This window comes from Seriola dumerili, unplaced genomic scaffold (genome assembly GCF_002260705.1).
Source record: "Seriola dumerili isolate Sdu_G_001 unplaced genomic scaffold, Sdu_1.0 BDQW01000533.1, whole genome shotgun sequence".
NCBI lineage: Eukaryota > Metazoa > Chordata > Actinopteri > Carangiformes > Carangidae > Seriola > Seriola dumerili.
In genome coordinates this window covers 1,969,803-1,981,831 of record NW_019174788.1, presented here as the reverse complement: position 1 = coordinate 1,981,831, position 12,029 = coordinate 1,969,803, and the positions used below count along the sequence as shown (strand labels likewise).

Genomic DNA, 12,029 nt, shown 5'->3' with positions numbered 1-12,029 from the left:
ACATGTGTACACTTAATTTCTACCTTTTAATACTGGTTCTCAAAGGAGATGAGGATGTTGATGCACTTTGAGCAGCAGGAATGTAATTTTATCGACAGCTCGTGTTTAACACAGATTAAGAAATATATCAGTATTGGATGATTACTGTTTTTCTCTTTTCTGCCTTTCTCTGAGCCTCAGTCTTTATTCTATTTCTACTGATCACAGTTCTTTAGTTTATTAGACCATGCCTATGAGAATGCTTATTATTTTAGTTGTGCGAAATGTTCAACCTCTGGCCATTTTTCACAGATTTGTTTTCAACTTATCAACTTATCAACTGATTAACCAGACAAAAAAGGAAAAAATTATTTCAATGATCATTTGTTGCAGCTGTAATTTTGTCATGTACTAAACTAAAATAAAGTTTTTAAAAGTAGATATTAGTATAGGCTTTCTATACAAGATGGCAAGATGCCAATAACGCAAGACTTGTCTTAGTTAACATTGTTCCTAAAAGATGTGATTTACAGATTTGCAGTTGACCAAATGACCAAAACCAACTGACGTGCAGTGAACCAGGGGCCCCTAAGGGTCTGGGATCCCGGGGTAATTTATGTATGCGCTGATGGGTCCTGTGCAGTATTTGAAGCTGATACTTTACTTTTTATTTACTCTGTCTTTCATAAATAATTCTGATAATAACAGTTTATCAAATCTAACTATGCTTATGTGATGCATCATTTTCCAATAAAATGTGGGTCCTCCCATTTATCCTTATCGGTTAAGTCATTATCAGTCTGTAATTAAAGATTTAGTTTGTTCACTTTTGAGCTTTACTAGGCATTAAATATGCAAAATACATTGCAGACATTATAATGCATAATAAAGCAAACTGAGAAAGCCTCTGTGTTGTCATGAATGTATTCAAGCGTGTTTTTATACATACCCAATGAACACAGCTATTGCCCCTGTCTTTAGAGAATCCCCCAAGGCTCCTTCCATTTGTCGCAAAGGGCTACAGAAATAAATGGGGTCTTAGACCACGGAAGCCGAAGAGTATACCATGATGGATTGATCTGCTCCGTCTATACTCAGAGTCAATCAATCATCTCAGCTTTCGTGCTGTTTTCAATAGGAATTTTCCACACTGGCCTGCCTTGCCTACAGCCTCAGAGAGCTACCTCTGGGTTTGGATAACCAGAGGGCATTAGATATCTGATTACACCCCTCCTCTCAGTTGTCGCCATCACTATTCGTTATTGAATGGAGATAAGACTGCTCAGTAAGTAAACTAAAAAAAGCCCCCTGCCACATAATAGAGTCGAAGTTTGAATTACATCTGAAAATATGCTGGATTTCCTTCTACTGTAATATAAATAGAAGCAGGAAGTCTTATATAGTACACCAACATACATCTGACACTACATATGCACTAGGACATGGCTAACAACCTTGGCAGATGGTACTGTAGAGTTATGTAGACTACATGTGTCTCGCTTCAGGCTAGCGCTGCCCTCTCGCTGACAGGATGAGGTGAACTGCCAGCAGGCACACCATGGCAGATGAGTTTTCAAAGAGTGGAAATATGTGGTTTATTTGAACTGAATAGTCACAGCCGTGGCACAGCAACTGTAACAAAAGTAATAGCAGTGCTGGAGTGTAGCTTTGTGAGTGTTTTTCTAAGACATAGAAAGCTTAAATCCCTGTTTCTCTACTGTTGATACTATAAATAGTTCTGGATTTATGACCAAAGCATATGACACCTATCATTCTGTCAAGCCAAGTCATTGATCCATGTCCCACATGCCCTTCGGCATCACTACTGACCTCATCAGATAATCCATAAAGCTGTGGAGATGATGTTAAAGGTCAGTGGTGGTTTAAGTTTTATTCTCAACATGGTTTGTCGAGTGGATACTGATTAAGAATGAAAATCCTTTAGAGGATTGCAACAAACCGTTGACAGTAAGGGACTTTGATGTCTGCTCTAAATCTAAAATGTCACCTCTGAATTATCCCCTGAGGGATTAAATCAAGGAGTAGTTTATCCTGGTGCACTTATATTACTTGGGTCTGTTGTGTGTGTTGTGTGTTTCATTTAGAAAGCAAAATAGCAAATCTTCACTGGTTCTAGCTTCTCTAATGTGAGGAATTTTTCATTTTCTTTGTTTTATATTGTTATAAATGATAGTCTTTCAACCATTTGGCATCTGAAAGAAGCTGATGACAATAGCAACATTAACATATTATCACCTTTATAAAGGTAATATGGCAAACTTGTTAGCAATCACTTGTCTATTTACACATCCTGCTGATACAGAGCAAGATTTCTTTTCATTTTGAGTCGTGCTCCCGGTCACCTGAGGACTGAAAATCCAATATTCACTTTCCCTTTTGCTTCGTTTTGCTTACCACAGATTCCTGAAATATGTCTCTCTTTCTGTTGCTGCTAAGTGTTCATCAGCTGTTGTTAATTTTGTCTGGCTGCCATTTGCTGCTGGGTACGTAGCAGGGTACATTCAGATTTTTTGTTTTTTGCGGAAAAGAGCAGCCTGCTGTGTCTGTAAACGGCGCTGTGAGAGCGGTGAGATTGAAACAATGAAGTTATCAGGCTATAACTCTAAAAGTCAAAAGATTCTCAAATACTCTGTGCAGTTCAGGGAAATTGCAGAGTTTGTGATAATTCTCTTGTGACAAAAAACAAAAAACTGTAGACAGAATAATAAAGACTGCAGAGAACAGAAACCTGAACAAAAAATGCAAAAGAGACTAGTTTCATTTCCCTATTTTGTGTGTTGTTGCCCAAAGGTCTGGTTATCATGTGCATATTTGGGGAGCTTTAACAATAATTCCTGATAAAAACCAAAGACTTTGATGTGCCATGTTGCTGTGTGGTTGCATCAGATCAATCCAGCCATCTACTGTAGGCTAGGTTCTTCTCAGGGATGAACATAAAGACTTTTCATCACTTTTCTCATTTAACCAGGTCAGTTTCCACACTATTGCATTTTTCAAGTAATCTGCAATGCGAGCCCCCGAGCAGTGCGATCCAGTCTATTTAGTCACAGTTCATTGTTATTAAACTTCCAAACTATAATTTGCCCTTCAACTCTTTTACAGTAATTCATTACGGATAATGTTTATTTTTCCTTTGTGCCGAGCTGTCTCTGTGAAATTCAGCTGCATTTGCATAATATTTGGTCATATGAGAATGAAAATAAGCTGTGCAATCTCTCATAAGGCCACCAGGATGGAAGAAATACCCCTTAGCATTTCTCATTTAGTTTGTGAAAAGAAATAAATGGCTTCAAATGAGATTCCTAAAGACACACAGACACAGACACAGAGACACACACACACACACACACACACACACACACACACACAGGCAGATTTTACACAGACATTTAACAATGGGAACACATACAGTGAGTGTAATGCAGGAGCAGCTGCTAAATATTTGCTATAATCAATGTATCGGTTCATTTTTCCTTCTGCTGGTTGATTCCTAAGTGACTTGACTTTCATGTTGCAGTGGCTGATACTTTTTAGCTGATGCTTTTAATCTCAGAGGAAAGAAGCTTTTCATCCTAGCCACACAAAGCTGTTTCAGTGTTATCATTCAACATCACTGCAGCTATTACAGAAGCTCAGCATGTGAGGGACTTTAATGTTTTACTTTTTATCACAGACACTGTCAAGCTACTGTTGCTAATCAAAACATTAAAGGTTTGGGGTTAAATCTGAGCAGCTATCTGCCTTCCAAGAACTCGATTTACAGCCTGTTAGTCACTTTACCTATTCCTTTCTTTCCTTTAGTGAATCGTATTAAAAACTCTTTGACATATTTGATGTGAACATAAATCTGGTCTTAGCATTATGAAATTTCTTTACAAGGGAAATAGCATCTGGATGGGTTACTTCACTACCTCTGGGATTAGTGGTTGAAATACTGCTAAGCATCACTGTGATGCACTGTTACAACAAACACAACACAACACAACATGCTGTGTTAATATTTCATCAGTTTGCCACTTTCAGAAAACTGCTTCAAGTCATGTTTAGTTGTTTAGTTGTGAATGGCCACAGTGAAAAAAGAAGGTGGTAAGACAGATGAGTGTCCCAGTTCCCTCGTCAGTCAGTGGTTGCCAATTGCAGTTTGACTGATAATGGTCACTGTCTGTATGTGAAATATTTTTTCCACATAATAAACATGTGTCATGTGAGGACTTACAGTTGTTGACAGGTTAATTAATTAACACTTCAAATGTCTTTATATTTGCTTATAACCATATTATAATATGTTCATAAAAAACTTGAATTAAAGGGTGTTCAAACTTTTCTCCTGAGCAACCCGTCTGTGTTTGATCAGGCACTAACTGAATACTCTCATGCATTTTGCAGGTGGCCTGAGAGGAGCATCCATCATTGACTCACTGGACACACTGTATATAATGGGACTGATGGACGAATACAGTGAGGCCAAGGAGTGGGTGCAGACCAGCCTGGACCTAAACTCAGTAAGGCACTCCATCTAACTGGACACTATTTTGATTTACTGTTTAGTCTGTAACTCACTTTAAAGTCTCAATTAACTCATGTGCAACCGTTGACCCACCATCAGGCTCAACCGCACTCTGACTATATTTACATAATGAAGTTTTCAGCAGTGGTCTTGCATGCTGGATTGATTTTAAGCTGTGCTTTTGTGCTTGAGCACCAACATTGTGTCCACCGAGTTTGACAGCTTTCCAAAGCTGAAGACATTCCAGGAGGAATCAAAAGGCTCCTGTGTGGCCACCGGCCACGCCGTGTTACAGACTGATGGGATTCTCTGCCTCTCTGAAAGGTCTCTGTGGGGCAGAAAATGTGATAAATAAAAGAGAGAGAGAGGAGAGGAGGTGTCCAAGGGATGTTTTAGATAGAAAAACTGAGGGAGAGAAGAGGCAAGAAGAGGCCGAGGCCCTTTCATTGAGTCTGTAATGATGGCGTCTGGAGCAACTGAGGGTTACCAGTTCTGATATCCTGTTGGGATTGAGTGGAGGCTGGAAAGAGACAGGACAGGTCTTTGTGTAGGTTACTGTAAACAGCCAAGTTTGGACCATTTAGTCTGTGGTTTTGTACGTTTTGTAAATGAGACAGGTCATTTCTGGGCCACCACTCAGTCAAATTTTCCACCATGTGTAATAAAATGTGGTTTACATAATGGTGTGTAATTACATAAGGTTTACAAGCTCAAATGTGTCATTATGACTGTCAGCATCGTACTGTAGATGCTAGGCAATAATTAAACCTCTTCACAGCTTGTTTTGACAGGGTGTCAGATGTGTCAACTTTGGGATGTTTTGTTTGCTGACAAAATTTGCCTCAGTTAGCATAAAAAAAACTGTTTGTTTGTTTCAAAGTTTCTTGCTAAGAAAACAACTCCTGACTCTATGTGACACATGTGGCATAGCGCACATGATGCCCCCAGCACATCTGAATTGTGTGGGAATAGATAAAGTCAAGCCAACAGTTGTGCACACACATTTATTCCACTGGGGAGCAGTCCCAGTTTATTGTAAGGGCCAAAACACACCAGTAGTGTGTTTTATCATGTGCTTTTATCTTGTGGAGCTCAGCACCATCTTGATCACTGCCAGTTTCGAGGTCATAAAAATATGCAGTGAGTGTTAATTTCATCCACACATCAAAGAGATTCCTTCAGCTTTTTTGTCTCCATGCCGGTGGCAGTCGTGGCCGGGAGCTTTATGTTTTTATGTCAGGTTCTTCTCCGTCCGTCTGTCTCATTCTCATGAACTGAATGACACGGGTGACTGTGGCTCAGGAGGCAGAGCAGGTCGTCCACTAATTAGGACGTTGGTGGTTCGATCCCCGGCTCCTCCAGTCTGCGTGTCGAAGTCTCGAAGTCGAAGTCCCCACTTTGCCCCTGATGGCTGTTCCAACAGTGTGAAAGTGTGAGTGTATGGGTGAATGTGGCAAGTATTGTAAAGTGCTTTGAGTGGTCAGTAAGACAAGAAAAGCGCTATATAAGTTCAAGTCCATTTACCATCCATTTACCAATGTCTCAGGAACTCTTTCAGGGAATTTCTTCAAACTTGGACTCAAGGATGAACTGATTAGATTTCAAATGTCAAGGTCACTGTCACCTCACAAAACATGTTTTTGTCCATAACTCAAGAATTGAAGTGATGAGGTTTTATATCCAAACAAAGGTCAAAGGTCAAGTCCGGTGTGACATCGTAATGTTACACTTCTGGCCATTATTCAACCCTGTAACTCAGGAAGGCGGAGACATACAACTGAGAGGCGGTAATTCTACTTCTTTACCATGGAGTGAGGCATGATACTCACTCGTCACTTACATAATGGATTCACTAACCCCTTAACCATCACAGCTGAATCCCTAACTCTGACATAAACTTGATTCTAAGCCTAAAACCATGTCGTAAACCCTCAAACAGCCATTTAAACTTGTGGGTCCAGCATTTTGGGTTCCCGGCTTTTGGACCACACGAATGTAGTATAACAAACCCACACACACACTCAGACTCACAATCACAAACAGTTTTTCTTTCTCCCTGTGGCCGGTCTATGCCGGTGAATGCAGATGAAGATTAACTTTAAGAGGAACAGTAGCTGCTGGCTGTGGCAGCTGTCAGAGAGCCAGTAATGGCAGCCACTGACAAACAGCCACACGGTCACCAATCATAAAGACAACAAACACAGATTTACACTTCACACTGCACTTTGTCACGGGTGTGATCTGCCACAATCCATCAGCCTCGCTCCCTCATGCTTTCATCAGCGGTTTCTGGAGAGGGGGGTCAAACCCACCAGAGAGCGACTCCATCTCCTCTGAGGCAATTAGACCTGACTTAGTACCGCCAATTTTGATAAGTTCTCCAAATATTTTGATAATGTAAGGGTAAATAAAGTACATGTCCCGAGCAAGAGCTGTTATTAGATTCCGTCCTCTTTTCTAGAAAGAAATAATCAGCCAGGTTTTTTGTAATTCATCGGTATTCATGCGTGCACATTTATGGATTTGATGGGACTATTTTACAGCTGCATGGTAAATGGAGTGAATGTTATGAAATAGGGAGAGATGGGGAGTGGCGTGAGGCGTTGTTAACTCAGAAACACACTGATACCTCACACACACACACACACACACAAACACACACACACACACACACACACACACACACACACACACACACACACACACACACACACACACACACACACACACACACACACACACACACACACACACAAACACACACAGTCACCTGAACATTGAAAAGTGGTGTTTTTAAATCACAAATAACTGAGTCTGCAGTACACCTGGCAAACATTTATGTGTCACAGAATATCATCATTTTGATAGTGAACCACCTCATGCCCAGCTAGAAGCCTGCTGCAGAGAAAATAACTGACTGGCTCAATGTACAGATTGTCAGATACACTTGGGGATGGTTCACCAAGCTTGCCAAGAGCCTAGGGACATTTTCTGATGTCCTAATTTTATCAAAATACTACGTAAGGAAATGCATGCAGTGTAAGACCAACTGCTGAGGAGATTTTCAGTGTATTGCAGATCTTTCATTTCTGCTAAATTATTATTATTATTATTTTTCTTCTGAGCGCAATAGTTATTCTGCCTCTCTGATGTCTTGGTTGGTGCTTAATGTGCAGAAGCTATCCTGTCTGTGGCAGTCCATTCTTGTCAAATCAAGCAAACCCATAATGTCTTTAAACTCCTTACTTGGTACACACAAGGGATAGAAGCAGCACCTGGTTTACCTTAAACCACAGTGGGGATTTTATTATACATTTATCCTTTAATTCACAAATTCTATTTTCTAATTCAAAAAAAATAATAATAATATGGCCAAAGAAACCTTTGTTATTGTCTAGCAAGTTAGGAAAACCATGCTTGCATGCAGGCCATGTGTCAGAAGGGCATAACAACAATCTCTGGCTTCTTGTCATAGTATGTTGGTATATACGTTTATTTTCTGCAAAGCTACAGTAGCATATGAAAAAGGAAGGAGCAGAGACACATGCACCTGCAGCGATTTTCATACACACATCGTTCTTAATTATATTACAATGTCACCAGACCCAGTCACTCGCGCTGCAAAGCAGCTTGTTAGAATCATCTGTTCAGGCCTGTCTGTCATCCAGAGCTCGACATATAGTGACAACCGGCCTATAACTTGTTAGCAGTGAAACAAAGGCGGATGGACAAGGATAGCATTACAGTATTACAGATGTGCCAACATTTGCGACATGTTTCAGTCTTGCGCCCCACACCCCACCAGGAGGCTTGGACATCAGCCGCTTCTCATTGTGATTAGTTTTCACAGAATTTGTTCTTTCAGTTGGAATGAAGCCAAACCCAATTGCTGAATTTACCACTTTTAGATTTCAACTGAAGGGTTTTAGTAAGGCAGAAAGAACAGATTTCAAAACTCTATGCCAAGTGAACAAATTAAACTCTCTGAAATGCATCTTGACCTTATGACTTTGAAACAAACAATAAGCTCCTGAAGCAGATCCCGATGAGCAGCTCAGCAGACAGACTGGAGCCAATTATCAAGACAAAAGAAGCTCCACAACGTTTCCGCCAATCTTAGCTTTTGCCATATTTTTCCACAAGCTGTTGTCACATAAAGCTTGAATAAGTAGTTGGCATTGTCACTGTCAGTTAGCATTATGGGGGTTCCTGAGTCTGACAAGGACTTGGCTAAAGTTTTTCCTTTAGTAGCATAAAGTATTGTGTGTGTGTGTGTGTGTATATATATATATGTATATATATATATATATATATATAATATAGCTTTATTATGGGGCTCTTCAGTCTACATTTTGGACAGTACTGTATGATGTTTAAGTTGTGGTCAGGTAATTGTCCTTGGGCAGGTCATCACAGCAATTCTCATTTCAAGAGAGTAATGAAGAGTGATTAATGAAGGCTTTAAGATTGGAATGTATTCCCTCATGTCGCCTCCCACATTTTATTACTCCTCTAGACCTCCCTCCCCCTCCTCTTCTTCTACTCTTTCACTCAATGTTATTTTTACTCTTGTTCATATCAGTTAGTGTCTGGTTCAGCACTTCTCTCTCATCTCTCATTTGTCATTCTGTCTTTCATCTACTTTTCTTTCATTTTCTTCTAGTTTAGGTACACGCATATAGGCATGGCCTGATCTATTATCAACAGGAAGAAAAAAAGGGGATATTGGTTAATTGATTGGGTATGAAGTGTCCAATAGATTTATTATTATTTTACAGGGGTCCAACTTCACTATTTTCATAACTACACTCACGTTATGGAGATTTTATTGGTTATGATGAGGAATCCTGGAGTCATTCACTCAACTAGGATTATTGGCTAATCACTGTTTGACTGTGCTCAATACAGAGATAAACATATAAGAGTGTTTTTTATATTTTGGCAATTATAAGAGTTGTAAAAAGTCTGTTTTGTTGGATGTATTTAGCATACAGAGAGACATGTGGGGCTTGTTCATAATACTGCTTTAAGTCATATGTACAAGCTCTTGTGCTGAAACACTTTATAAGATAACTGATTAATTGATTGACAGAAAATTAATTTGCAGCTGTTTTGATAATCACTGAATTGTTTACATCACTTTTTAAGAGTAAAATGTACAGATTCATATCTGAATAATTGTTGGTTTTCTCAGTGTTTTCTGAGCTTAAGCTAAATATGTGGACTGTTGTTTGAACAAACAAGTCATCTGAATATGTCAACTTGGGCTTTAGCAAATTGTGATGGACAGGTTTAATTATAATTATTTTAATATCTTGGCTTTTTTTTAAGCAGCATTATCACATTTTAGGGATTATTCAGTGGAGAATCTAATGGGCAGACTTGTTTTCTGGTGTGTAATATGTAATATCTAGGTGAACTTGATGACACTGAGAAGTTCAGCCTTTAGGCTGCAGTTCAGGTGTGCCACAGGAGTCAAAGGCTTTGTTCTTGTTCATTTTTAGAAGACAAAACCTGACTATTTGTTTGTTAGTCTTTCATGTGAACGAATAAGCCTGCAGGCTGACTTAAGGCTGTCTGTGTTGTCAGCAGAACAATAGGTATTGCAACTCATTTAGTTTTATCCCGTAAATAGTCTAATGTGCACAGAGTCCTGTCACAATGAACAATCTTGCATAGAGGCTGAAGTGTGCACATTTTTCTCAGTGAAATCTCATCTCTTCTGACATTGCAATTGTTGCTGTGCATAGATTAAAGAGTCCCCCTGTGTGTTTGTTGATGATTCCCATGAAGCCTCTTAAGCGTAACTGGCAAAATGCACTGGCAATAACTCTTGATACACCACAGAGAAAATCTCCTGAGCCAAACCAGGACGGCAAAGTGACTGGATAATTAGCACATTCAGGCCTGTAATTCCACATCTCAAATGACACTTAAGTGAGTGTGAAGTCTCGTGGGTGACTGAAGAAAACAAGTGTGTTTTTCTGTCATGGCGCATGCTGCATTTTCTGCCCTGGAGCAGTGTGGGAGTGCAGATGTTGACATGTGTAAGCAAATTGTCCCTAAACAGCAGAGTGGGAGTGGATGGACCTCACTATTATTTCTGAAGCATAGTGTCAAACGTAGTATGCATAGGAGGGAGGTCAGGGAGTTCAAGAGGGTGACAGTGGCATGAAATATGTGGGAGGTGCCATCAGTACAATTGCGTGGTCTGCCAGGGCAAAGGCATAACACCGTGGAACCAGGTAGAGATATTTAGGTGGCGGATGTGTTGTGTAAGATATTGACCTCTGATAATGTAAGTGCATTAAAAAAACTCCCGTTCAAAGTTTTTTTTTTTTCAGTTGTAAACAGTTTTTAATCACACTAAAAGCATGTCTGTAGTGATAACAATGTCAGTCTGTCTGTCCAAACTGAAATATCTCGGCAGCTGTTAAATGTATTGCCCGGAAATTTGCTGCAGATATCCACTGTGGCCAAAAGATGAATCCACTCGACAGATGTGGTGCACTTGGAGGAAGTGTTGGGTCAGGCGAGGTCTGTGGCTCTAGTGAAGGGTCAGATTCATCAGCAATGTTGTGCACCGACTCATCCAAACCAATTATAGGCAGCCTCTCAATGCATGTCACATGTCACAATACCAATCACATGTGGATCAAAACTGTAATTAACAACAAACTACCGTCCATGGATCTGAGCACATGTTTCACACAAGGGGGTGGGAGCTTAGTAGGGAGTGTCTGGCTGAATGACTGGGCAAAGAAGGTGTGAAATCTTACACTTGCCAGAACTGCACACCTAGCTCGCCTATTGTTAGCAGTACCTGCTTAAATCTGAAGACCATTGAAATGCTAATGCTTGAGGCAGTAGAAGGGCCCATGAATTGTACACTTTAAAGAGACAGAGAAAACTCTTGGGACCACATTAACATTTTGTTAATAGAAAAGATTAAAAAAGAATGACATTAGAAACATATTGTATAGGAATTGGGGGAAGATACTCTTCATCGCTTTCCTGTTCAGCACCTTCCAATTTCCATGAAGTGTCAAATACACCCAATGTACTTAGATGCTGCTCATCAAATCGTTGATGACTTCTTAATCAATATTTGGTTCCTCTTCATCAACTAGTATTTTTTCCTGCTGTAAACAGCCTCTAGTGATAGTAATGTCAGTCTGTTTTGTCAGCTGTAATCGCAGCCCCTCATCCTCAGCTATACTTAGTATTTATTGCTCATTAGCAAATGTTGTCATGCTAACATGCTAAACTAATATGGTGAACATGATCATAATAATACCTGTTTAGCATCAATATCTTAGCATTATCTTTGTGGCCATGTTCACGTGTTGATGGGAGCATTTAGCCCAAAACACCACTGTACCTAAACACAGCCTTGCAGAGCTGCTAGCCTGGCTGTAGATTCTCAGTCCTATTTGTTTGGGGTTATTGTTTTGCCCATATTTAGTGTTGTGGTTGGAAATGTGATGAAAATCACAGTAGGGGCTGTTTTTAGTAGCGATGA

The 12,029-nt window shown here is 39.9% G+C and overlaps 1 protein-coding gene across 2 annotated transcripts in view; it reads left to right on the top strand.

Moving 5' to 3' along the window:
• LOC111235719 (mannosyl-oligosaccharide 1,2-alpha-mannosidase IA-like) overlaps nucleotides 1-12,029 on the top strand; it is a 185,198-nt gene that overhangs the window by 97,474 nt on the left and 75,695 nt on the right. For both annotated transcript variants that reach the window (XM_022764232.1, XM_022764231.1), the window contains exon 3: nucleotides 4,387-4,502. In XM_022764232.1, the coding sequence (XP_022619953.1) occupies nucleotides 4,387-4,502 (116 nt within the window). The remainder of the gene's footprint in view (nucleotides 1-4,386; nucleotides 4,503-12,029) is intronic.